The sequence below is a fragment of the Lynx rufus genome, unplaced genomic scaffold (genome assembly GCF_022079265.1).
Source record: "Lynx rufus isolate CCGP_SWC_20201006 ecotype Redwood Valley unplaced genomic scaffold, mLynRuf1.p SCAF_3, whole genome shotgun sequence".
NCBI lineage: Eukaryota > Metazoa > Chordata > Mammalia > Carnivora > Felidae > Lynx > Lynx rufus.
In genome coordinates this window covers 196,185,201-196,212,789 of record NW_025814845.1, presented here as the reverse complement: position 1 = coordinate 196,212,789, position 27,589 = coordinate 196,185,201, and the positions used below count along the sequence as shown (strand labels likewise).

The 27,589-nt window shown below is 53.1% G+C and overlaps 1 protein-coding gene across 1 annotated transcript; it reads right to left on the bottom strand.

The window, feature by feature from the left end:
• Positions 1 to 24,746, bottom strand: XKR5 (XK related 5). The gene is made up of 7 exons (XM_047092080.1): positions 24,680 to 24,746; positions 22,599 to 22,782; positions 13,768 to 13,952; positions 12,488 to 12,697; positions 10,413 to 10,582; positions 4,334 to 4,445; positions 1 to 2,010 (listed from the first exon to the last, which is right to left on the bottom strand). Exons 1-7 carry the CDS (start codon positions 24,735 to 24,737, stop codon positions 899 to 901), a joined length of 2,031 nt encoding a protein of 676 aa, XP_046948036.1. The 5' UTR covers positions 24,738 to 24,746; the 3' UTR covers positions 1 to 898.
• Between the last annotated feature and the right edge of the window lie 2,843 nt (positions 24,747 to 27,589).

Genomic DNA, 27,589 nt, shown 5'->3' with positions numbered 1-27,589 from the left:
CTGAAAGCAAGAGTCAGACACTTAACCGACTGAGTCCCCCAGGAGCCCCTATGCCTGCACTTTTTACACCAGCTCTGAAGGAAGGCTTGCAGAAATGATGTGAATGCCTGCCTACAAAGAGACCAGGTTAGGGGAAGAAGAGAAAGAAATAGAGAAGGAAATGGACAGCGGCCGCACTTCTCGCCCGGCGAGTCCAGACCACAGGTAGTGTCCCCCGTGGAACGGAGGAGGGAGCAAAGTGTGGGGGTCGAGGAAATGGAGTGTGAGGTCCGGGCTGCCGGCTGGCTGGCCTGCGGGGCGGGGGTCTGCAGGGTCAGCAATGAACGTAGCATTTTTTTTTTCTGGCAAAGGAATCTCAGGATGACATTTGCATTCTTCCGCTATGTTGATGATGAGAAGCACAGCTTTCTCACCTGCTTCCAGAAAGGGCTTGCATTATCTTATCATGGAGGCCCGTAAAGTGATACAGGGAGAATACATTTTTAAGGGACTGATCATCCCCTCGTGTCAGCAGAGGCAAACTGTAACGAGAACTCACGATGAAACGGAACCCTGGGCTTTCTTTACCTTTGACTTTCGTGGAAGCCACAGCAACAAAACTAAGGTTAAATTAAATTTAAAAATCGGGATCAGATCGTTGGTAAAAGGAAGCGGGCAATTTTGACAGGAAGCCCCTTGCCCTGCTCCCACAGCGTGACAGGAAAGTGTGTTCTGTGCACACGTGTGTACGGGGAGCTCGCCAATAATGTGGTCCAGCTCGTTCATGCTTCAGTTGTACAAACAGGTCCGGGGGATACACGGAGGGCAGAGGTAGAACTGGGATGCTCCAGTCTCAAATCTCAAAGCCCAGGGACCAGCGTGACTCGGCCGCCTGTCGCCCTGCCTGCCGGGACTGCGGTCACATGGAGAAACTTGGCATGGTCCTCGGCCGGGCCCTCCCGCCGCAGTCCCCGTGGGCAGGCTCACACTTGGGGGTGGATGTGAGGCAAGGCTCGTCTGCGGGCCTCAGACTCACCTCTGGTAATGCCATCCGTGTCCCCGCAATGGTGGGAAGATTCTGGTGCCCCATGGGCTCCTGCTGTCCCCCTCGCTCTGAGCCGCCCAGGGCTCTGCCGGGCAAGCCTGTGCTGGGGCGGAAGCTGCCGGTGCGGCCCAGGCCCAGGATCGGGCTAATGCTGGCCATGGTGGCAGGGAAGGGCCGAGTGGCCGGCCGAGGGGAGGGCTCCGAACTCCTCCCAGACAGGGGTGTCTGAGAAGTCGCCTGCCCAGCTTCCCGCTGTGGGGACGTGGCCCCCTCGGCCGTGGCACTAAAGTACAGGGTGGCGCTCTCCTGTCCTGCCCCTCCTCTCCGGTCACCTGCACCCCTGCCCTGCAGCGGAGAAACCGCCTCGGCTCCTTCCCTGGGGCTGCCCTCCCTGGGTGCAGCTGACCACCGCCGGCCAGGAGCTTCGTCTGGATTGTCGCCGGCCAAAGAGACGTAGCTTGAGGTGTCCAGCAGGTCGGCCTCTGCTTTCCGGACAACTTGAGACTCACAGCCCTTGTCTGAGGAGAGGGGGTCATGGGGTGACGATGCGAGCTCCTTCTGGGAAAACCTGGGCGTCATCTGATGGTTGCGGTGTTGGCTCAGTCCCCACTCAGGGGGACCGAAGAAGCCAGGACCGTCTTTTCTGAAGGCTGCGTTGATCTTAGACACATTTCCTGTTTTGAGGGCAAGTTTCACCAACAGCCAGTGATGGTGACCGAGGAAGGAATCTTCCTGAACGATCTGGCTTTCCAGCCCAGCCTCTGGGGGTCCCCACTGTGGGCTAGGGGCCCTACCCAGATGTGTTAACTCACAACTGTCCCCCGGGCTCCCTGGCCTCTCTCCAGCTGCGGCCGAGGCCCGGGGAGAAGATTCTCTCTCCGCTCTATCACCCACTGCAGTGCCACGGACCTCTGTCACAAAGTCCTGCCAGATGTCTGTGGACTTAGGGTGTAGCAGGCTGTAATAAATTACCAGCGAGATACTGCCTAGAAAAGAAGAAAAAGAGGAACATAAGGTCATGTTCTTTGAAGTCCTGTATCCTCCCCACGGCTTGAGAATTCCAGAGTCTGGAATTGTGAACAGAGGAATAGAATTGGGATCTCAAACGTGATCTCTTGCTGGAGAATCAGATCTGGATATTTTGGGGGCATTTAAGTAGACTCCGGCTTCCGCAAGCTGCAAATATTCCTAAACTGAAAATCCTAATAGCCAAGTCAATAACCTGTTGATTCTATGACTTCTTTCTCGAGGCACCCTAGATGGGGGGGGTGGGGGGGCACGCGAGTGTGTTATGTGCGTTTGTGCTGCGTGTGAGGTGTCTCGTAGAAATGCTCATTTCACTTTCAAGTGACTGGAACAAATACTCAGAAGGCAAAACCATCCACACGCCGGCTGACGGACTGCAACGCTCGAGGAGGGGGTGGTCAGGATAACCTCAAAAACAAGCCCCAAGGAAAGGCTGACCACAGCCATCAAGAAGCCCGTATCAAGGAATTTCCATGAGCAGCAGCAACACTTCCTCTGTGCATAAACATCTTAATCACACTGTTGTCAGTGCGATTTATTTTGATCAGAAGTGTTGACGACGGCAATAATTTCTTTAGCAGAGCATTCCAGTAGCCTCCCACGTTATTTCCAGTTTCCTGTTGTACTAGATCAAGCGCCCGGTTTCAGGGCACTCATTATAAACAGCAAGAAGTCTGAAGCCGGAGCGGGGGGTCAAAGCCCCGGAGGGGCTGGCAGACGGCAGGGTGACGGAGCTGGGGGTGGAGGTGGGGCTGACACGTGGTCCCGTGGATTCTCCCCGAGGACTTCTGGGGGATGAGGCGTGGGGGGGTAACAAAGCGGGCCTCCTGCGGGGGAACGGAGACAGCATTCCCGTGGGGTGAGTGTTGGCTCTGCCGTGGGCACCCCTCAACCTATTTCTACCCGCTATTCTGAGTTCTCACGATGCTGGTGGGGGAGAGGTCACCCTTCTTTTAGGATGAGCCACCCAAGGTCAGAAAGGGGAAGTAAGTCCCCTCATCAGCCAAGTCCAAAGTACACGTTTCATGGGTAGCCTTTTGGCCAGGCCATGTCATGCACAGGGTTCTGGGTTGTGGCCCCAGGCTGGCATACAGTAGGAGCTCAATAAATGTTGGTCAAGGGTGCTCAAGATGTGAGCCAGCGCTGCCAGCTTTAAAGCCTGTGTGCCTTTGGGTGGCTCAGTCGGTTGAGCGTCTGACTTCGCCTCAGGTCATGATCTCACAGTTCGTGAGTTCAAGCCCCACGTCGGACTCTGTGCTGACAGCTCAGAGCCTGGAGCCTGCTTGATCTGTGTCTCCCTTGCTTTCTGTCCCTCCCCTGCTCACACTCTCTCTCTCAAAAATAAATAAATAAATAAATAAATAAACATTAAAAAAAAAAAAAGAACGGTTTATAAAGCCTGTGTGCCTTTGACTAGAGCTCACTCACCATCTTCCCACTGAGGACGCCCTCCGGGGCCACTTGGGAGTCAGGGGTTCGGGCAGCTCCGGAAAGAGGGGGAGAAGGATCGGCAGGTGTCTCTGTCTGAGCCCCAGGGCTGACCCTTGTCCCCAGCTCCCCAGTCACTGTGCCCTGGGTCACCACGCTGAGAATGAAAACACCTTTCCTCCCTCCCTCCTTTATTTTCACTTCCCAAGAGCAGACAGGAACTCCCTTTCCAGCTCACGGCCATCTGTGAAGCCAGGTTAACGCGGCAGGCACGGCATGCTCTGAGTCATACACTCATTCACAAAACCAAGCTGATGATCTGAAACTGCCAGGCACCGTGTAGACGCCAGATGGGAGTAGGGTGTGAGTCCCAGCTCCGCCACCTACACCGTGTCTGACTTTACAGCACATTATTTAACTTCCTCTGTGCCACGCTGCTCAGCTCTGAATTGGGGGTAACTCAGCACCCACGTCCTAGGGTTCCTGTTGGCATACAGCACGGGGTGTCATGTTGGGGATCCCTGCTCTGCTCCCCGATGCTGGGATGCTGAGGTGGAAAGGAGAGGGAAGTCACGTGCTGGACCCCAGCCAGAAGCCTGGGGAGGAGGCCCCGCCCACGAGTCATTTTTGATAGAAGTACACAGTGTGGGTCCGGATTTTCTCGGGTTCCGGATGAAGGCCGCGTTCAGTGTCTGGGGCCCTGGTGGGGGCACAACCGGAGGCACAGTGAGCTCCACTCCTTGGTCTCCACCTCACGCTCCTGAGCATCACTTCCTGCCCTTGGAGTCAGTTTATGGTAAAGAAAAAAGTTGGGGGTGGGGAGGGAGGGTACGAGAGGGCAACGTGGGGCCTTACCAATCAGAAATCCAGACAAGACTCCAGCTATGGTCCACAGGCTGGTCCGGGAGGCCCCCTGGAGAAAGTCAGTGGCCAACAGCAAAAGGACGATGTTCTCCAGCAGCATAATCTGTGGGACCGAAAGGTAGAGTCAGCACCGAAAGTCAGGTGCACGTGGCCTCGGGGACGCTCACCCTAAAGTCTGCAGCAGTGTCCTTCAGTGTTGGAGCCTCTGTCCTCAATGTCCACTGGGGTCCCCACAGCTGACCGGGCCACCCCCTCCCAACAGAAGCAGGGTCAAGGTCCGAGAGAGCTTCTCTGGCAAAGGGGGAATTCTCCCTGTTTTCAATGCAGCTCATTAAAATGTCTGCAGAATCATAAGTGCACGTGCAAGGTAAGGGCATAGCCCACGTGGCCCGGTGGCTCCCTCCACTGAGTCAGGTGGGCTGAGGGAGGAGACTTTTATTTCCGGTTTTATACATTTCATGTTCTCACGCTGAGTGCATGTGTGTCTGAGTTTTATCGCGCAATAAATAAAAGTATGCGCAGAGCTCATAGTGCCATCGAATTCCAGTACGCTAGGTCACAAACTTTGATAAGAGTGTTAGTATTGTTTGTTCAATTATTTGCCTCTTTAGAGGTAAATTTGGCCTGTGGCCCAAGGGAACAGCAAGGAAAGCCTTCCTCCACGGTCCAAAATGGCGGCCGCTCTTGCAGAAGGCTCTTTGTACCCCCCCATCCAGGCTGGCTTCTTAACTTTGGTTGCCAGTTTTTATATATTAAAATATATTTCTTAAAATAAGTAAACAAACTGGACATAATTAGAAGATGATACATTCCCATACTATACAGGAGGCATTAAGAAATTAAGAAATTCTAATACTGGTAGGCCAAAAGTCTTAGGAATCTTTGCCATTCTCATTCATGGGCCCCATTTTAACTCCAGGAAAGTCAAATATGGAAAGAACTAAAAATGTTATTAAGAGCTACTTAACAATCCTAAGAATGCCCACTCTCCCCAGGCCTTTAGGCTCTGGGCAGCAGTGTTTCAAAGGTCCAGCAGGCATATTCAGCATTAAATGACATTACCCACCAGCCCAGTCCACAGACCGTGGGGTCTGTCTCTCTCTGCTCCTTACATTAACCACGTCTCATCAGCTATCTGGTCTGTGGAGCCAAATTCTTATGTCTGTCTCAAATTCATTGCCGTTTTACCTATCCTCACTGCCACCTTCATAGTTGTGATCCTGTCACTACCTATCCGGGTCCTATGGTTTCCTGTCCGGGTCCTTTGTTCCCTGTCCACAATCACTCCTCCACGCTGCCGGGCGATCTGTTTCACCTACAGAGCAGACCTTGTCATCTCCCCCAACACACCTCGAGACAGCCCCATCTCAACCCAGGGCCATCGAGACTCCATTCCCTGACAGTGTGGGCGATTCTGTTTATAGCGCATCCCGAAGTTTCCTTTCCAGAGTAACCCTCCAACATGCGGTTCCCACCGCATGGTGGGAGATGTGATGGCCATTACGGGAGACCGTAATGGCAGATGTGATGGGCCAGCCTGCCCGGATGCTGTCTGGATGCCCGGACGGTAAAACAGTATTCCGGAGTGTGTCCGTGAGGGCGTTTCCAGAAGAGGTTAGCGTTTGAATCAGTACACTGAGTAAAGACCAGGACCCTCAGCAGTGCAGGTGGGCCCCATGCAATCTGTGGGGGGGGGGGGGGGTCCCAATAGAAGACAAAGTGGAGGAAGAGTAAATCATCCATCTTCTTGAGCTGACCTCCTGTCCTGGGACGTGGGAGCTCCCAGTGCTCGGTCCTCTGGACTCAGACTGAATTACACAACGTTTTCCTGGTTCTCCGGCTTCTAGAAGGCATACCGTGTCCTATCTCAGCCTCCAGAATTGCGTACGCCAATCCCCATAATAAATCTCCTCTTATGTGTCTCTGCGTGTCCTCCGGGTTCTGTTTCTCTGGAGAACCCTGACTGATACGATGCCATTCCGCTGACATAGACTCTCTCCTTGACCAAACCTGACGCAGATCCGCATCTCTAAGCCCTCTCCTTGACCAGGCCTCAAGCTGGGCCGATGAAAGTTGCAGACACATAGAACAAATGCTTCTGTCCATCACTGCTCCCCTCCCCCCGCCCCCCCCCCAACACACACGTTGAGAGACCTGAACGAACAGTAACACAGTTCCTAGCCCCTCAAGGCTGTGTCCCGAGGGTGAGGACCTTGGCCCTGGTCCCGTTTCTGCCCAAGGAAGCAATGCTGCTTGGAAGACTTCCTCTTCATTCCAGCTGAAATCTGGTGAAAGGCCGGTAGCCCCTGAACCCCCTCTTGGACCTGGTGCTTTATAAAGCTTGTATGTGCAGGGGCGCCTGGGTGGCTCAGTCGGTTGAGCGTCTGGCTCTTGTTTTCGGCTCCGGTCGTGATCCCACTGTTTTGTGAGTTCAAGCCCCGCCTCAGGCTCTGAGCTGACAGTGTGGAGCCTGCTTGGGATTCTCTCTCTCTCTCTCTCTCTCTCTCTCTCCCTCTCTCTCTTTCTCTGCCTCTCCCCTGCTCAGGCTGGCTCTGTCTCTCTCAAATTAAAAAAAAAAGCAAGCAAGCAAGCAAGCTTCAGCATACGAATCCTTTGTCTGCGTCTCTGAGGTGTAAATTGTCTGCAATCCAGAAGGACGGTTTCTTTGAGCCTTGAACATTCAAGATCACCCTCCAGGCCCCCCGGGGGTTTGGGGGCGGGGCGGGGCTCGCTCTAACTTGCATGAACTACAGCTTTCTGTCATCCAGATACAAGAAGTGGGCGCCTCGCCAGATAAACGCCAACCAGAAAACCAGATGTCACAGTCCCATTAACCACCTCTCGCCCACCTTTGATAAATTTCCTTTCCCCTGACCCTGCTCAAACGGCCCCTCCGTGTCCCCATCTTCCCTTTAAAATGCGCAGTCACGTCCGCACAAACGGACTGAGGTGGGCTCATGCTGGACCCTCTTCCCTGTTGCGGTGGACTTCATTAGCTCTATTTTCGTTGCCTTTATTTACTTTTTAATTTTTAAAAATATTGATTTATTTTTGAGAGAGAGAGAGAGCACGAGCAGGGGAGGGGCAGAGAGAGAGGGAGACACAGAATCCAAAGCAGGCTCCAGGCTCCGAGCTGTCCCCACAGAGCCCGATGCGGGGCTCGAACTCACAAACAGTGAGATCATGACCTGAGCCAGAGTCAGATGCTTAACCGACGGAGCCCCCCAGGCGCCCTTCGCTGCATTAACTAGTTTCTTCCGCACCACCACACGTATGTCCCTGACACTCTTTATTTTGCTTCTGTCGCATTTGCCTCAAATGCTCCTGAGCCCTCACCGCCTTTTCTTCAGGCCACGTTCGTCTCCCGAGACCCGGCTCGAAGGTCACCTCTTGTACAGCCTTCTCTGGCATTCCTCTCTCAGCCTCTGTACTCCTGAGGGGGTCTGGTAACGTCATTTCTCTGGCCCCCGTGGTTGCATTCACGGGTCTGTGTCTCTGGCCACTGAGAGTCGACTTTTGCACACCCCGGCATCTGAATCCATTTCTGGCGCACGGAGGAAGCCGCGTGTGCAGGCTCAGGTGAGCGAATCGATGACACGTGAACCAGGGCAAACCTGGCTTCCCCGTCACATGTCACCCAGGGGCTGGCTTCCACCTTGTGAGGGAGAAGTTAAGGTGAATGGTTCTCGATGACACCGAACATCAGCACCACGTGATGCGGCTTCTCAAACGCTGATTCCAGGGCCCCACTCACACCTGTTGGCTGGAATCACTGACAAGGCGCCTGGGAATCTACCTCGAAGAGGCTCCCTGAGCGCCTGTGACAATCGCCCAGGCTGAGAAGGGGTGGCACAGAGGCCCGAGGCCTTTCCAGCTCAAACGCTCCTGGCTGCCCTGCCCGGCCACAGCTGGCCTTGTAGCAGCAGACCAGCTGGATTTGAATCCTGCCTCTGTCTGACTAGATGCCTGGCCATTCTATGCCTCAGTTTCTGCATCTGTAAAATGGGTTTCGGTTCATCCGGCGTTGTGAGAAATAAAGACAGTTAATGAGCTTAGAACAGCGGCTGGTGCAGGATGACCCTGCCCGAACCGTTAGCTATTCCTAAGGATTCCGTTACGATTCCCAGGGTTGGAAGATGAGAACAGGAGGTCCACAGGGGGACAGGAACACATCGTGGCACAGAACCTACAAGATTACAAATGCTTCGTACTCTTGTTGAGCGAATCAATGAGAGAAGAATTGTAGAAGTCCCTGCTTTGACCTTGGAGACAGCTTTCCATGATTTAAGCAAAGCCATTAGCCATTGAAAACCAGAGCTACCCCAAGCTCCCAGGCCCACCCCCCTTAGCAAGTGGACTTCCAAGTACTCTGTACTCTTTTGGCTTTTGGAATAACAACAGACGAGGAGGCAGCATTAACATTCTCTTTGCCGACACTGCACTTTACCCCAAAGGAGTGACATTCTGTGGGGGTCAGGACCCGTGTCTCTTTCCCAGGAAGGCGCCTGTTGGGAAGGCGGTCCAAGAAAGGACAGATGGCAGGCCTGACATTTGAGGGGTGTTGGCAGGAGGCTGGGACCAGACGCCCAGGGATCAGGGTGCAGCCTGGGCAACCTCGCTGGCCAGCCTGTGGCCCTGGACATGCCTGGTCACCTCCGTGGGTGGAGTCCCTAGCTGTGATAAGCCTGCAGAGGTCTGTGAGGCAGAGCAAGAGGGCTGGACGATAAATACATGTGCACCTCAGGACTGTCCACCTTCTGTCTTTCCCGCTTAATTGCCCTTGCCCGCTGGCCCAGTGACAGAGTAAGTGGGCTGGGAAGGCCCGAGTTTTCCTTTCCCTTCCTTACGTAGCAGCCTCTCAGACTCCAGGGGCTAGGCTGGTGAAGGTGTGACTGTGGCACAGCCACGCAGGTGACCTCTCTCTGGATGCTTCCAGCTTATCGGCCACACCCGCCCTCTTCCCGCACAGCGACATGGGTACCGTTATTCCTGGTTCTCAGACAGGGAGGTCGAGGCCTGGAGCGGCTCTATAACTTGTCCAGCACCACGCATCCTCACCATCTGTGGACCCCGTAGCCTGCAGGGCTGATAAGCCGTTCGGGGCTCCCCTAATAGCAGGAGGTGACCACACCACCGCTGTCTCCTGGACACCTTCCGTCTGCTCACAGCTCCGTCTTAGAGGGTCCGCTCCCCTGAAAGTCTCTTTTCCTTTCTATCATCAATAATGGCCACGACGTGTTGGTTATTCGGTGCCAGGTTATGTATTTAATCTTCACTGGGGGCCCTGAGAAGTGGGTGGATCTTATAAAATTATCACAGCCACGCTGAGAGACCTTGCTCCTAATGTGTGATGGAAAAACAGACTCAGGGCGTTTCAATGCTTGGCCAAGTGGGTTGGTGACAGTAAATGGCGAACCACGGTCCCACAGAAAGTGCCTGATTCCAAAACCGGTGCTCTGAGGCGCTGGCCGCATTTTCTCTCCGTTGCTCTTTGCAATACAGCTAAACTTCCACCTTCTAGAAAGGGCGTCTCTGCTCATCCGACAGGAAGTGATCCCCACCATACTCGTGAGTTCAGACCGCTGGTCTTCCGGGATTTACCCACGTTCTGCCTCGTCGTTCAGTTATTTGGGAATGGAGCCCATCCCCCCTACTGGGCTAGAAGCGGCCCAATGACAGGCATTCTGTCACCGTCGTGGTTTTCCCACCGTCCTAGGAACACGCCTGGAACTCAGTAATGACAGAGCTACTAGGACGCTGTGTATATGACACTGACATAGGTGAGCTGTGATTATAGTTATCAGATGTAGACAGTGTCCAAAAAACACAGTTCTTACTACATTAACCACGTAGGAAAAACTGGAGGTCAGATTGCGATTTATAGAGCCTGTCACTGTCACGACAGTGATTCCTTTTAGAATTTTTCCTAAGACCAAGCTATACCTCCTTCACTAGATGTGCGTGCACAAGTACACACACGCCTGCATGCACACACTTACACCCGCGTGCACTCTATACATATGAAATTTGTAACATTAGCAGTAAAGAAAGCCATCATTGCCCCACTTGCCGTATAGAACATGGCCATCCGGTTTCTGGAAGGGCTGTCCCAGAAGTTGAGGTAGCAGAGGATGTACGCGGCCCCCACGAGCAGGTTGAACAATCTCCAATGGCAGGTGCTGTCGATGATGTCACTCTGCTGTGCCACAAGCCAGAAGGTCATCACCAGCCAGTGGGCACCTGGAGGGAGGCAGGCCGTGGAAGTCAGGGTCCTGGAGGAGACCCGGGGAGGGGGAGGGGCACGGACATGGAGACCCGGGGCTCGGAGCCGTCCTCTCTGTCCTGACCACACCTGACTCAGCATCCCAGAGGAGAGATCAAAACCCAGGAGAGATTCACAGGGCACAGAAAACCGGCAGCTTTTCTCTTTGCCCGTAGTATCTCATCTGATCCTCATAAAGGGTAGTTGAACTAATTTGGGGACAAGCACACAAAGGCTAGCTTCAAGGACACTTCCCAAACACTATGTACTGACTCTCTTCCAGTTCCAGGAGGTGCCTAAGGAGGCTGTTATGAACCTCATGGCTCACTATTTTTTTTTTTTTTTGAGAGAGGGTGCAAGTGAGCGAGAGGCAGAGAGAGAGGGAGAGAGACACAGAAGTGGGTCTCGTGCTCACCTGATGGGGGCTTGAACTCAGGAACTGTGAGATCAGGGCCTGAGCCATAGTTGGCTGCTTAACCAACTGATGAGCCACCCAGGCACCCCTGGCTCACTGTTGTTTACTAGTTCAAGAGCTGAAAACATCTGCATCCAAAGGAAAGATCTGTATGTGGTCCAGCTATAATTTTTATTCCCCTATTTTAAGATGAATAATACCTTACTGAAGTTTGAGCTGAATTTGTTTTTAAAAAAATGAATAAAAAAGCTCATCTCTCTTTAGGAGCACAATTTCTTTCAAAATTTCTCCTTCCTGCCAACAGGTGTATTAATGTTTGTTCCAGGCTTCAGTGTAAATATCTGTCAGTGTCTCCTGTTCTCTTAAAACACGAGTACACTGTTCCTTCTTACAGAGCGCATTGCCTGATGGCCAGAAGAGATACCTCTGCTTGGTGGGGACACCGAGACCCCCGCAGGGCTCCCGCAGGGTCAGGCAGACCCCATCGTCACTCTCACATCCACGTACCTAGACTGAGGGCGGGGGGTGACAGGTGGGCTCAGTGGAGATGCCCTATTTGAAACAGAGAAGATGTCCAAAATCAGCATTCAGAAGAAACGGAGGGCGGTCAGAAGCTGGGCACTGTACATTTTTGTGTTAGATCAGGACAAGCGGGACCCTACGCCTCCCTCCTGTTTTTCTACAGAAAAGATCTCAGGCGTGATACAGGACATGGTCTTTCGAGGAGCTCTCACAGCGGCTGCAGCTGTGGTCTGGAGCTGGCCGGGCTGAAGACTGGGCTATCTAAGCCACGGGAGTGTGTCTCCAGAGAGAAGCGCCATATGCAGCCCCCTCCCGGGGGGGCGTAGTCTACTCCTCACGGGGGGGGTGGAGTCTACTCCTCTGTGCTCTTGACTCTAGGCTGGCCATGACTACTTTGACGGGCAGAATACAGCAGAAGCCGTGCTGATCCAGCGCTCGGCCGGTCTTAAGGGGACTGGCAGCTTCCCTCTGCTTTCTCTTGGAACCCCCGCCACCCTGTCCACAGCCCAGGCCGCTCTGCTGGAGAGAAAGGGCACGCGGGCACCCACCATGGGAGCGAGACACCACCGTCTGTGCGGCCAGCCCAGTGGAGCCTCCTTATGAATCCTACAGCACCCACCTGAGGCCCCCCCTGAGCAAGAACCCCCCAGGTGCCCAGCGGGGCCCCCCAGAACCGGGGATGATGGTTGTGAATGGTTACTTTAAGGCATTAAGTTCTTTATATGTAAGCGATGAATCATGAAATTCTATTCCTGAAATCATTATTACACTACATGTTAACTAACTTGGATTTAAATTAAAAAATAAATAAATAAATAAATAAAAATAAATGGTGGGGGATAAAATAAAATGCATCCAAAAAAAATTAAAAAAACCAAAAGGCATTATGTTCCGGGGTGGTCTGTTACACACAGCAACAGCCAGCCACAGCATTCGCCCTGCTTACCTCCAAACACTAAAACCCAGACGCGGTGAGCTCCGAAGAAGAGAACCAGACTCAGGACGCGGGCTCCCACCATGCCCATCCTCCAGAGCTGCTGGCAGAGCAGGGCGGCCCACGGTGTGAAGACGTGGCCCGGCTTCACGAAGCCCATGAAGCAGGCATAGCACACCAGGGCCCAGGACAGCGCGGACCAGGAGCACAGGGCGCTCACGCCTGGAAGGCAAGCGGACAACAACAGTATTTGTGGGCCGTCTCACGTCCCCATACAGCCCGGCTGCTCACGGGGCATCCCGAACCCAGCACCCGGATGGGCGGGGAGCGCGGCAACTCTGTGCACAGACACGAGCACACACGCTCAGGAAGAAATGAGGACGCGCGGGAGGCGGTTCCTCTGGTTCCTCTGCACAGCCCAGTGCGTGCTCTTTCCTGGCAAGCTAGTGGGGCCCTTCCTTTCTGAGCCCTTTAAGAAAAGAGCCCGGGCCACTGACCCTTGCAGCCCTCCGTCCGAGCTCTGTTGGTAACGAAGCAGCTGTAGAATTCCTGAGCAGGGAGCTCCATCCCAAACGTACTTTGCTGGGCAGACTCTCTCTGGTCCCAGCTTTTGGCAGCGTGACAGGTGTGCGTGACACGTGTGGGGAGTGTTTTCTTGTAGCCAGTGTTCCTTCATGTGGAGGGTTAGTCAGAGAAATAAAGCCAGAACACAAATCGTGCCAGGCCCCACGATAAAGATGGACGAAAGGACAGCACAGTCTTGAGTTTTAGGTACTTCGTGTAAGCACATACAAATGTGGGCGCTCGGCAAAGAGGGAGGAGGAGGAGGAGGCTGGCAGAGAATCAAGAAGTGACCAGGAGAAAAAGAGAGAGAGAGAGAGAGAGCCGACGCCACAGAAAACGTTGACTGGTGACACTGGTGACGTTTCGTGGGCCAGACTTGTTCTTGGACGGTTAGGCCTCTGGCTGTGTCAAGCTAGGCCAGGGCCTGAGGACACGGGAGACGCTGAGGCACTGATGCCCCTGAGGAGCAGCGTGTGGCTCCTTCCCAAGGCACGTCTGGGTCATGTGACTTCGCGCAATTTCTGCCTTGTGGACTGACCCCACGAAGGAAGCCAACCTCAAACAGACACCTGTTTTAGCTGCCATCTCATGCCAGGGAGCATGGGCGGCCCTAATCCTCCCAAGCAGGGGCCGATCTTGGGTTGCAAGTTTTTTCTAAGTAAGGCATCCGTTGTAACTCCCCTGGGGAAGTCTCGGGGGGTCTGCGCTCGGGGTTGGACGTGTCTCACCTGGCACAACATCTGTGAAGTCCGAGGCGAGGAAAACATGCGTCTGGAGGAGCAGGTGGGGCCCGGTCTGCAGGAGGGCTTCCAGGAGGCGGAGGGCGGACAGGTCGGCCTCCTGCAGCAGCAGCTGGCCTCGGCTGGAGGCTTCCCACTCCTTCTGTAGAGCAGTGGACGTGGCGTCCCAGTGCCTAAGGATGAGCGAGGGCTCAGGGTGCAGAGTCAGACTGTGACAGCTTTAACAGGATGCCTCACCCCCTTTTCTGGCCTATCATATACAGCATCCTAAATTTTGTTTTAATATATGTGTATATTTTTTTGAGACACAGCAAGTAAGCATGAGCAGGGGAGGGGCAGGGAGAGAGGGAGACAGAATCCAAGCAGGTTCCGCACCGTCAGAACAGAGCCCGACTCGGGGCTTGAACTCACAAACCATGACATGATGACCTCAGCCAAAATCCTGAGTCGGATGCTTGACCGACTGAGCCACGGAGGCGCCCCTCCCATGCGGCATTCTAGAGAACACCACGCTGAAGCGGGCAGGTCTCACTCAGGTGCCACGGCGGGTGATTGCTCTTCACGGGTGGCCGGGAGGGCGGGGGTGGCATGACGGGAGCCTGGACCCGACAGGCTGGCTGGGGACTGCTCAGAGCCCTGCGAGGCGTGGAGCTAACCCCGGCCTGCGTCTTCCACCCCAGGACCTGCTGGGATGGGAATTAATTCATCCAACAAATGCATATTGCAAGACACCGTGCTGTCCTTGCTTTAGAGCATAAAGAAATGAGAGAACTCTCGTCCTCGTCCTCACAGAACGTGGAACTTTGTGCGCCTCTGAAACTGAGACAGGCACAGAGCTGAATAAGGAAGGACGGTGTGTGTGTGGGGGGGGTGCTTCTCTGGGGACCGGGCAAGAGAGACGCCTGGAAGGTGACGGGAAGGTGGGGCTCTGGTGGCCCTGCGAGGTAGCTCAGGCCCTGAATTTCAGGTCATGGGGTTTGGATTTTGCCCTGGAAAAAGGACTTGGCAGACCTGTGTGTGTGGTGTTTGGGGTATAGCTGACCGTGTTCCTGTGTGTATGTGATGGACTGAATGTCTGTGTCCTTCCAGAATCCCTAGGCTGAAGTTCTAGCCCCCAGTGTGATGGTTTTAGGAGGCGGGGCCTCCGGGAGGTAATTAGTTTTCAGTGAGGTGCTGAGGTGGCCTCCATGATGGGAGGAGTGCCCTCACGAAAAGAGGAACAGCGACCACTCTCTGAGCCTCTGCTCACATGCACCAGGGCCAGGCCACGTGAGCACACACAGCAAGATGACCGCGAGCCAGGAAGCCGGCCCTCACCACGAGCCGAATGTGCGGACAACTTGATCTTGGATTTGTAGCCTCCGGGACTGAGGAAACAGGTGTCTGTTGTAAGCCACCCTTCCAGGCCCTTACACGTACGTGTGTAGGTGTCGTGTGAGCTGCAGAAAGAAAGATCAGGAAGACGGCTCGTGTACTAGTCCCAGCAATAACAGCTGCAGGCTTGAGTGAGAACGGAGAATGGGGGTGGGAAGTAGGGAGCAGACGGAGGAGATCTGGGGGGTGGCCGGGGACCTGGTGATGGACAAGGGAGCTGCCGCACGGCGTGCTCCGGACAGAAACAAGCCAGAGTTTCCGGGGGGACACCCGACGGGCCGGGAGGATATGCCGGCCTCAGACAGAGGCATCTGAGGATGGGAACACGGCACACAGAGGCACACAGACAGCAGTGGCCCAAGGACAGAACCCTGGGGACCGTTCCCACTGAGAGGCCTGCACGAGAAGGAGAAGGCAGGCCAGGCTGGGAGGATAGAAGCAGGAAGCGAGGAGGGCAAGCTTTTGAAAGGACCGCACAGCGGCCAACTTCAAGTGCACAAAGCTAACAGGACGCTGTGGGTCTGGAGACCTCCGACTGCCAACTGCCTGGTCCCAGGAGTCAGGCCTGGCCCAGAGGACAGCAGGAAGGGGAGGCCAGTCCCCAGCGGTCCGCAAGACTCCGCGGTCACAGGCCCTGGGGACACACTGGCTCCCCCAGGCTGGGCGACCTTCCTATGGTGCACGAAAAGCAACCAACACAAAAGAAAAGAAATTAGGAAACGCTCCCGTTCCTGTCTTCCATAAACCCGTCCCAGAAACCTCTGCCGATACTGCCCTGTTACGAAAGCTGTCTGCAAGCTGATATGGATCATTTACCACCGGGCGCCGTGGACTTTGGGCTTCCACACAAGGGTCTCCCCCGTGCACCAGTGTCCCTCCCTCATGAGCAGGAACAAGGGAGATCACTACACCTGACTGTAGCAGGTGTCCACCAACTCTAGAGGGATGCGAGCCTGTCTTGTCCGAGTTAAGAAAAACCGGAAGTCATTTCAATTTACCTGCTCCTAGCTCAGAGCACGATACACCTTCACATCACCTGAAGAGCTCCTCTCCAAGGAGCTCCCTGGGGCGCTGGCCGCAGGCCACAAGCCTCCCTGTCATCTCTGGCCAACATGTCCACGGTCAGGGCCGATGGGGTTCCTCTTTGAAACAGCCTTATTCACGGTCCTGAGGGCCCAGGAGAGATGCTTAAGGAAAAGTTTTCCTTTTTCACGATTGGGAATCCTGGATCGGACTGATTTCTTACTGCGCCTTTGAAGCTGTGACCTCTGACAGGAACACAATGGTAAGAAAAACAACAACAAAGAAAGCCACAACTGTAAACATCAGGGGATTATAGCTTCCCTTTCAGTCCTGAATCATCTGTCCCCGAAGCCTTCACTCGTTCAAGGAGCATTTTCATTGGGCTTTCACCACCTGCTGGAGCTAGCAGGAGGCACAAAAGGAAAGGAAAGATGTTCTCTAGAAGCCCAAGGCTCAGCCGGGGAAAGAAACCACGTGCACCTGGAACGTTTAAGCCGGAAGAAAATCATGTGGAAATGAGCAGTGTGAATGGTGGATCGTGTCGGAACCAGTCCAGGGACCGGGGACGTGGTCAGAGAGGGCTCTCAGGAAAGGAGCGGTGCACGCACCTTGGACAAGCGGCCGGGAGCGGGGTCTAAGAGAGCGTTTGTGGGGCTGGTGGGCCGAAGAGGACCCCTGAAAGGGCGGCTGCATGAGGGGAGCAGTGAGGCAGGGGCCGGCCAGCAGGAGCCTCTTCGCGTCTAGCTGAGGGTTTGGGTTTCGTTTCTGAGAAATAAAAAGCAGCCAGGGGGAACGCGGTCCACCTGGCGTTCTGAACGGGGATCTGGATGCCATCACAGAGTCTGGAAGTCAGACTGAGATCACTGGAAAGCCGTCGGGGACGCCCAGGGTCAGAGCTGAGGCCAGGTGGGGGCGGCCGTGGGCAGGAAGAGGACTGGTCAGTAGCTCCCGTCACATTCCGTCCCTGGGGTTGATGCCTCCATCTGGGTCCCCCTCGCTCTGGCCCGGATTTCCCGCAGCCTGCCGGCCTTTGGTCCCTCCCCAGCATGTCCCTTTGCCTTTACTGTCCCCACAGCCATCTCCCTAAGTGCCTCATTTGACCGTGTGTGTCCTTTGCTTACACCTTTCCAGTGGGTCTCAGACGCCTGGAGGGTAGAACCCAAATTCCTTCCCTAGTGACAAGTCCCTGCGGGACCCAGCCCAATCGGTCTCCCATCTAGAAAATTCTTGCCTGTGCTCACATTATGGCAAAGTGCTAGTTGACCAAGCACAGCATCTGAGCGAGCCCTTCTGCCTCTCCATGTGCCTTGGAAGCTGTCTGCTGGGTGGGCCGGGCCTCCGCCTCCAGGCGGATTGGGTCGGCCACCTCCTCGGCCCTGACACTAGGGCTCCCTCGCCAGCACCCGGTTCTCAAACTTGAGCTCTAGTCACCTGGGGGCCTGTTTCAGTACAGTTGCTGGGCTCCAGGCTCAGATTTTCTGGTTAAACGGGTGCGTTTGGAGAATCACAGACAGTCTGCTGTCCGGGCACAGATGGACGACTGGGTTTTTAAGGAGCTCCCGGTGATGATCCGTGGCTGGTGCCCAACCGGCCGACAGCCACTGCTACCGCGGGAGCCTCCCCCAGGCTGTCCCCCAGGGCTGCGAACACCTTCTCTCTGTTCTTCTGAGTTCCTGGCTTTCGGTTATGTCCCCAGCCAGGCCTCAGAGACCCCATCTCAATCATGGGTATCTAGACCCTTTCGTCACACACGTCACCGAGTGTGAACAAATGCATACGGGGCAGGTCGAGCTGTGTTGGTGATGGTGTGAGATTTCTAGTTGCGTTAGGAACAAACGCTTTAAACTGACCTTTGGAAAGACAGTAGTAGTTCAGCTAACGCAGGCCTTGGGAATGAAGTTTCCCAGCAAGCTGTGCTCTGTCCTCACTAACAGCTTAAGTAGAAAGTCATACATATCCACCTCATCCAGAATAGTCTGTCACAGGCCTACAAGCTCGAAGAGTACGCACACTTCTCTCCACTTTCACACTTTTTTGGCGATGTTAAACCTGAGATAGCGAGCAGCTTGAGGTCATGGCTATGGCTATATTTCTTTTAAATCTTTTTTTAAATTGGGGTAAAATACACATAAAACTTGCCATCTTAACCATTTTAACTGTACAGTTCAGTGGTATTAATAATTAATACCACTAATATATACCATTAATATATGAGGCGCCTGGTGGCTCAGTCGGTTAAGTGTCTGACTTTGGCTCGGGTCATGATCTCAGGGTTCGCAAGTTCAAGCCCCGCATCTGGCTCTCTCCTGTCAGCACAGAGACCACTTTGGATCCTCTGTCTCCCCCACTCTCTCTGCCCCTCCCCTGCTTTCATTCTCTCTCTCTCTCAAAAATAAATAAACATTAAAAAGTTTTTTTAAATGATTAAAGTAATAGAATTTAACACTATAATTTGATAGATCATTAATAATTTGTAGTAATTCATAATGCTGAGCAACCATCACCACCATCCACCCTCAGAACCTTTTTATCTTGTAAAACGGACACTCTGCACCCATTAAACACTAACCTCCCCATGCCCTCCTCTCCCCTGGCCCCTGGCAACACGATTCGGCTTTCCGTCTCTATGAGATTGACTACTCTACATGCCTCATATAAGTAGATTACACACTATTTACCCTTTGGGGACTGCCTGATTTTACTTAGCATAAAGTCCTCAAGACCCATCCATGTTGTAGCACTGAAGAATTTCCTTCTTTTTAGGGACTAAATAATACTCCATCAGGTGTGTAAACCACATTCCGCTCAGCCATTCATCTGCTGACTTGCTTTGCTTGGTGGTCCTTCCTGTTTTAGCAATTGTGAATAATGTTGCCATGAACACGGGCATGCAAATATCTTTTCCAGACCTTGCTTTCAACTCCTTGGAGTTCAATTTCCTAGGGAAATACCCAGAAGTACAATTGCAGGACCACACGGTAATCCTGTTTAACTTGTTGAGGAAAATCCATCCTGCTCTCCAGAGTGGCCGCTCTGGTCTGCGTTCCCACCAGCAGCGCAAGAGGGTTCTCCTTTCTCCACATCCTCGCCGACACGTGTTGTTTCTTGTGTTATTTTTAGCCATCGTGACAGGTGTGATGCGGTACCTCATGGCGGTTTTGATTCCCATTTCCCTGATGAGGGGGGAGGTTGAGCATGGCTGTATTTTACATACTTTTAAATAGACGTAACCTTAAAATTCACCTCAACTTCCCTTTTAAGAACTTGTAGCTTCCGCTAAAGAAAAATTTCTAAGCCAGGACAGGTCCTAAGGTTGGGATGAGTTACACAGTCCTCCATTGTTTCATGCTGAGGTTCCAAATGGATTCACAGGCTTAAACATTTTTTAAAAAACATGTCCGCAACATGTATCATTATAGTGGAAATGTAAAAGCTAAATGGAGAAAAGTGGCTGATTTTGTTTAAACAAAGGATCACAAATGTCAGGGTCACTTGAATAGAATCAGACTTCCCATCAATATAGTATATATCATTTGGAATAAAAAAATACATATATGTTTTAAGCTCTTGTATTTTTCATAAGGTACTTTGCTTCAAGATGTTTGTGTTTTCTTAGTTTTCCTGTTCTTAGCAGATTCTTCTGCATTAGGTTATAAAGTCACTTAAAGTGTGATCCATTCTTAAAGGCCAGTCAGGATTGTGCCAAATGCAATTGTTTTGGCTCCCCCTACAGGTGCTTCGGAAAACTGCAGTTTTTCTTGAAAGGCTTCTTTGCAGGCTTTAAGACAGTCTTGCAAAATTTAGGGTAGACTTAGAATAAGGACCCCACCTCACCCAGCTTTCTCTCTGGAAACCCAACTGGCCCATCCAGGATGAGATGCAGAATGGCTGCTTTCTACTTCTACTTTCGAAGCTTTCTTCTATGGAGGTGGATTTCTGTTTGTGTGTTTGGATCTCGGAAACACGGCAAACCTCATAGCTTCTGCTTGCACGGGCTGTTTATAAGACAGGGAGTCAAATTTGTGGCTCACCGTGAACAACTGTCCGTTTTCACTCTGTCCTGTTTTCTAGCATTATCGTTCCTCTTCCTGGCTTTTCTCATGTCTTTTTATTTTATCCTTGTAAATTATGTGGGGTTTTTTAAAAATTTTTTTTAACATTTATTCATTTTTGACACAGAGAGACAGAGCATGAACAGGGGAGGGTCAGAGAGAGAGGGAGACACAGAATCTGAAACAGACTCCAGGCTATGAGCTGTCAGCACAGAGCCCGATGCGGGGCTCGAACTCACAAGCCACGAGATTGTGACCTGAGCCGAAGCCGGACGCTTAACCGACTGAGCCACCCAGGCGCCCCTGTAAATTATGTGGGTTTTTAAAAATTCCCTTTAAACTTACTTTTTTAAAATAAAAAGAGATACAGATGACAAGTTGTTTCTCCTGAGGTCTCACTTTCATGACTCTCTTCCCTTATCCATTTTAGTGTTTAAAAACACTAGTGTGTACCAGAAACTCTTAGCACCACTTACGAAATGTTGAGGGAGCATGGGGGAGAAAAGAATCCGGAATCACAGGCGACACCAGCAGAGTGTCGTGGGCCTGACCCAGCCCCATCCCTGAAGAAAGCACTGGATCGGATGGGCCCAAGGGTCCCCACACAGCCCCAGAAGGCAGATTTATCGGGCAATTATTCTGGAAGCTTCTCTCAAGTGACTGGCATTCACTGAACTCTCCTTTTGAATTATCAAATGTTGGGTTATCTAACCTCAAGGTCACATACGTGAGGACCTACAGGGCACTGCAGCCCTTAACGGGTTTCCTACCAGGCTGGGCTGAGGGAAGGCGCTGAAAATACCCACTATGGTGGATGGTGCCCAGCACAAAGGCCTTGAACACAAAGGCCCATCTCTGGGCAAAACTGCTGTGGCCGCAAATGTGCTTCTGGTGCCTTCAGAGATGGAGGGCTCCAGCTGTGAGCAGCCCAGTGAAATTTGGGGCAGTTGCTTAATGTCCTTACTAGAAGCACCCGCTACGTCCTATTCGAGATTCTGCACTGGGTGGAAAGGAGTCATTCCTTTCTGAGACTGATTCCATATGAGGAATCATTCCCTCTTCAGACTCAGCAGAGAAATCAGAAAACTTATTTCAGCTCCTCCAGAGAAAGCCTTGGGGGAAGGCTGAAGGCATAAACCACCCATAGCCTCCAGAAGCACAGCCCAAGATCTCAAACTCGCACTGACTTCCTGAATACCCTTCCAATCCTTGGCGTCTATAACTTAATGAACACTTGAGCTGCATGGCTTCATTGGTATGATCCCCGAACTTTTCTCTTTTTAAAAAAGTTTATTTATTTTGGGAGAGAGAAGGAGAGAGAGGAAGGGGCAGAGAGAGGGAAAGACAGAATCCGTGCTGTCAGCATAGAGCTTGATGCGGGGCTTGAACCCACGAACCATGAGATCATAACCTGAGCTGAGATCAAGAGTCAGGTGCTTAACCTTCTGAGCCACCCAGGAGCCCCATCTCCCGTTTTTTTTTTTTAACATTTATTTTTTTGAGACAGAGAGAGACAGAGCATGAATGGGGAGGGGCAGAGAGAGAGGGAGACACAGAGTCGGAAGCAGGCTCTAGGCTCTGAGCCATCAGCCCAGAGCCCGAAGTGGGGCTCGAATTCACGGACCGCGAGATCGTGACCTGAGCTGAAGTTGGACGCTTAACCGACTGAGCCACCCAGGCGCCCCCCATCTCCCGTTTTTAAAAAAATTCCTGGCAGCTATGGGATTATGAGGTGGCTAAGAGCTGAAATTTGCCATTTACCTAAACTCCCTGCCAGATCTCTCCTGACCCTCCAGGTATCGAGGTACTCCCAGGGAAAACAGTATCTTACCTGCAGAGGTGAACCACAGGTAAGGCTATTGGGCACTAACTAGGTCCTTTGAGGCTGCTTTTTTGTGTGGGAAAAAACAAAAACAAAAACTAGCTCCCAAATGGCTTCATCCTGAAATGAAGCCTTGATGCAAACGTAACGAGGCCAGTCCTACTGCCTAGTCTGTGGTTAAATCTACATCACCTTCCTCACCTAAGGTAGTAGGGGCTTAAATGCAACTTCCTGAAGCCAGTCACTTTCTACGGCTCCAAAGCCTTGACCAACAAATGGAAACAAGAGCAAGACAGAATTCAGCCAAAGCAAAGTAAAAGCTTTCAAAGAGTCACAGCTGCTTCTGGAAGGAGCCCTCTGATGATAGAGATGCTCAAGGAAGGGCCAGCTGGAAGAGGGGATGCCCGTATCAGAGCAAGGGTTCAAAGCGGTGGCCTTGAGCATTTTCCCAGCCCTGAACTTTTACGACCCTAAGGACAGAAAATGTCCGCTCCTACTGCATGTATGAAATCAGGCTCCAGAGGTGAAAGGAGGCTGCCTGTTCTTACCGCTTCCACACGCCGAGCTGAAGGAGGTGTAGCATGACCAACAAGCAATGATCTCGATGTCCATCTGCTCGGAACCACAGATAGCTCAGGCCCTGGACCAAGAAGCCGGGCAGCAGCACAGAAAGGGCCAGCCACCCCCAGAGGGGCTGTCCCGTGATGAAGTAGTAAACCACGGAGCAGAGGCCTACAGACAAAAGAGGAAAGACGAGGGTGAATGGAAGGCTGCAGGAAGAACGAATGACCGCCAACCCTGCATCCCCAAAACTCAAAGGGCTCTCCACTCGGCCCAGCCCAGGAGCCGGCAGAGCCCGCCAGAGTTCTGGACAGGCATGAGGTGGAGTGAGGGCACCAGGAAGTTCCAGCAGACCCAAGAGATCAGACACATGGTCATACAGAGGGGCTGCTGGGTTGCATAGGACAGCACACACCAAATACTTGGCCCCTACTATGTGCATTAAAAAGTGCTAATCCTCAGGGCACCTGGGTGGCTCAGTCGTTAAGCGTCTTTGACTCAGGTCATGATCTCACTGCTCATGAGTTCAAGCCACACCTGGGGCTCTTGACAGCTCAGAGACTGGAGTCTACCTGGGATTCTGTGTCTTCCTTGCTCTCTGCCCCTCTTCCGTTCATGCTCTCTCTCTCTCCTTCAAAAATAAATAAACATTAAAAAAAAATTTTTTTTAAATGCGAATCCTCCTCTTTGGGGATTTATTTTTTTTAATATTTGAGGATGCTAGGGTAGAGTAACAGAGGAGAGTTAGACAAATCTAGGTTGGGATCTGCAGTCTCAGTCAATGAAGTTGGGGGGGGGGGCGGTGGTGGTGCTTGAAGCTTCCAGGGCTAGTAGATGCACTAATTCACTATAATCATTTTATATGATCATTGCTTGCGTTTTCCAATATTAAAGTTTAAGATGGATTTATGGGCACATAATGCTGTGAACTGTAGTGAAATTGCCCCAGGTCCAGACGGGACCCTGCAGGTCTGGACCGAGGGGGCAGAGCGGCTATTCCCTGCCGCCCCCCCCCCCCCCAGGCTCTGTCTGGGAGTTGCGACCACCCTGGGCTTCCTGCTCCCCACCCCCTCGTCCCACCGAGGCAAACAGGGTCTCCGGTACAAAGTCTCTGGGTCTCAGGAGGAGTCACCGCCCTGCCTAGGTCCAGCAATGCTGTGGCCCTAGTTTGTTCCTGGCTGGCCGGGAAGGAGGGACCAAGGTCTGCGGGACCACCGAGGGTGGGTACTGACATGGGGGTCCTGTGTCTGATGCCTGCTTGTCGCGGCGCTAGACCCGGGACATTTGCAGCAGCCCTCACTCGGGCTCCTCCCGGGTGCGTGGCCAAGGAGCCTTTGAAACAGCGCAGCGGGGACGCCACAGAGGGACCCACAGGGACAGCGGTTCAAGCTGAGACCCCGCCGACCCGGAGGCAACGACTCGCTCCCAAGGGGAAGGCCGAGAGCCGGAGCGGGCCGGGGTCACCAAACGCGTGCGTGCTGCGAAGGGCGCGGGGCTCCTGGGGTCTGGAGGCCGGGGCCCCATTAAACCCCACGCCTCCCCGCTGAAGCCTCTGCCCGGAGCCTGGCGGAAGTGGGCGGGGCCTCCTCCACGGCGCCGAAAGAGTTACAAGTTCAAACTGCAAAGGCGCTAAACGGTGTTGCCATCTTGCGTGGCGGGACCGTCTGCCCCCAGCAGGCCGCGTCTGGCCCGGTCCTGCACCCCGAGGCGGACCCCCTGTCCCCCGGGGCCACGCGGACGCCTCCCCCGCCGCCGAGACCCCCAGGCCGGCCCGGGCCCGGGAGAGTCGGGCGCGATCAGGCCCGCGCACCGCACAGCTCGCGCCTCAGCCCTCGCTGAGTTCAGAAGGGCTTTTGCGGAGGGAAGGGCGGAATGCACGTGCCCAGGCTCCGGGGGGGGGGGCGTGCACACGCGGGGTCCCACCTAGGACGGTGACGGGGCGGGGGCGGGGTGCCACCTGCTCGCAGAGCTGAGCGCGGGCCCGGGCCAGGCTGCCCGCCGCGGCAGGGGTGGCGCGGGAGTCCGGAAGGGTCGGGGGACAGGAGGGGTGCGCGGGGTGGGCACTCACGCGCGCTCTCCTCGGCCGCCTGCAGCAGGGCCGAGAGCCCCAGGGCCCCCGCGTGCATCCTCGGTGTCGCCCGGGCCGCCTCCTGGCCCCCGCCCCTTCCCCTGCCCGCCCCCCGAGCCGGGGAGGCTTCCGGCCCCAGAACCGACGGCGGGGGGCGGGAGGGGCTCGGGGTCCGTGCCGGTTCCTCCCTGGCTGCTAGCCAGGCGCGGCGGCACTGAGTTTTCTGGTGCCTGGGTGGGCAAGCACAAATCAGATCAGGCCTCTCCACAGGGGCAGCAGCGTTTCTCTGCCGTTGCCCAGACTTGGTGAGGGGCCCTGGAGGGTACTTCGTGGTCGATGTGACTGCAGGTAGGCTGGTCACGAGACGGTTAAACTGGTCACGGCCTCCGGGGGCCGCTGAAGGACAGCCCTGTTAACCACTAGTCAGAGTGCGTTTGTGTGGATGGCGTTGGATTGGAGGCGTTAATTGGTCTTTTTGAAATTTCACAGGGGATGTTAACTGGCATCTTCCTCTGCATCTCGCCCTCAAATTCATCTCTGTCCTCACACTTTTTCCAGATGGGCTTGAGGTTTAACCAAGATTGCAATGCGCAGGAGGGAAAGCTGCGTATCCGAAAACCTCGTCTCCGGCCACGTCAGTCCACCTATATCCGTGTGCTGTTTACAGTATAATTTATGGAAGAAGTGGTATTCAGGCATGCTGGTGGTGATGATGAATTTGGGGTCTTTAACGCCTAAAGCAGGCAATTAGCCAAACCATTCCTCCTTTTTATTCTGGGGGGAGTTTTCCAGCCACCATTCTTGAGTCAAGGACACGTTTGCCACTTCCGTAGGATCTTGCTGTACTGATCACACCGGTTTAATTCGATGGACTACTGCCCCCTTCCCTACAAAAGCCCTGTAGTAGGAAAAGCCACAGTGGAAGAACTTACCATCTTGAAGGGGAAGCATGGAGTTGGACCACCCAGTGAATCTACAAAGCAAGGAGACCTACAGTGATTACCTACTGTGATACTTATTTGCCAAACTAAAGCCACTGAAGCCACAAAGACATCTTGGGTTCTTCCCTACGGCTCCACTGACTGTCATGAAATGCTTTGTTTCAGTGAAGATCATGCTTGTTTGTCCTAAGAGGCTCCCGGTCCTACCACAGCCGCTTCCATTCACTTGTCAGCGTGTATCTGGTTTTCTCATCACAACTGCAAATTCTGCCCTCTAGGTGTCTCCCCGCTTCAGAGACTCAGCTGCAGTACCGGAGATCACAACCTCCTGTAAACCTCTTGAACTGTCTTCCCTCGAAGCCGATACAAGGGGGCAATTCTAAAGCTTGGGTTTTCATTCCTTCAGTTTCATTTTCTCCAAAACCTCACAGACAAAAGTCCCTTTTGTCTACTACAGCCTCTCCTTTTATTCACCTCCAGTTCCCAGATCCTCCTTTTTCTGGTTTTCCTGAAAAGGCAGTATGTTGCTATTTGTACACGTTGGAAGCAGGACTGTCCTCTACTAGAAGAGGAATATAAAATTGAAATCAGGTGTAGAAATTAGTGTTGGGGGTAGAGAGTGTTTATGGTTGGGGAGAGATCATTCTGCTATTCCATACTTTCTTCATTTCGTGTTTAGAAAAAAAATTTTTCCCTTAATTCCCAGGTATTATTTGAGGGATATACATGTATCCTATATTTCGTACATTACAAAAATGTAATGACTTAGAATTCAATGACTTAGAAGTTTGAAGGAGGGTATGTCTCCTGGGACAGCAGCAGTTTGAATAAGAGCCACAGTTAATGTGTCCTTCCTTGAAGCTTAGTGGGGGGGGGGGGGGAGTTGAAAGGAAAAGTGGAAAACATCATGGAGAAAAGGTTTATTGTCCCTGGAGGCTAGCCTTCAGTCAGAAAATAGCAGTTCCCACCCCAAATGACAGCGATGGGATGACAGATGGTGAGTGGGCATGGGGTCGTGCAGAAATCTCAGAAACTGGAGGACTGTGTATTGCTAATGTGTAAATGCCCTACCCTGCATCTGACCCTTTTGTGTTAGACTGGAAAAGACAACCACAGATTCCTTCCATGTTCAGGTGTCCACCTTTCTGCCATATGACTTTGCTACTTTCTCCATGAAGAAGTGGAAGGTGCAGCATCCCCAGCACCAGCACACGGCACCGTACGAGGCACCAGAGTGGCAGTGTTGGCCGTGTGGGGCTCCTTATAGTTTCTGAGAGCCCCGAGCTCTCTCTCTTCTCCCAGTCCTTGGGGTGGGAGCTGCTGTGCCTTTTTGGCTTTTCCATTTCTCCCAGTTCATTTAGCCAGTTCCCCACGTTAAATTCTATTTGTTAAAATACCCAGTGTGGATTCGATAGACACTGTGTTCAAACTCTATTGGCATTAAGACAGATCCTAGGTTGGTTGCTGCATTGAGCTAACTGTGCATAAGAAACTAACCCCATCTGCCTTGCTCTTAAGGGATCTCTTCCTAGGATCCACAGATGGGACAGTCTGGATTGCAGATTTGTAGAAAATCTGATTATATGGTCACAGCAGGAGAGGACATGAAACACCTCAAACCCAGTGGGAGAGAGTAAATGCTGAGAAATGTGCATGGTTTCCACCTTTCTCCACATCACAGAGTTGTGCTTACACACGGTCTCCCTGTAAGTAGAGGAACCCACAGCTCTTGGTAAGTGTGTGACACTTAGAACAGAGCATGAGCATGGAGAAAAGCCACCTGTGTCCTAAATGAAGGACCGAGCGGGCAGGGGTGTGCTTTCTCTTCTTTGATCCTGTCTTCTTGAATTTTAGGTCACAAATTGCCACTATGAGCAGAGAAAGGTGTGAGAGGTCACAGAGGCTGGGCCCAAGCTCACGGGTGTGCTTTGCTGTGGTTGAATTTGGAAACACACCCCTCTGGGATCTG

Excerpts from the sequence above, each read along its gene's own strand:
- XKR5 (XM_047092080.1), bottom strand. The coding sequence starts at position 24,737 with ATGCACGCGGGGGCCCTGGGGCTCTCGGCCCTGCTGCAGGCGGCCGAG. Across the intron at positions 13,953-22,598 it reads CAGCTCGGCGTGTGGAAGCG|GCACTGGGACGCCACGTCCA; the intron begins GTAAGAACAGGC and ends GCTCATCCTTAG. Across the intron at positions 4,446-10,412 it reads GGATGGCCATGTTCTATACG|ATTATGCTGCTGGAGAACAT; the intron begins GCAAGTGGGGCA and ends TCGGTCCCACAG.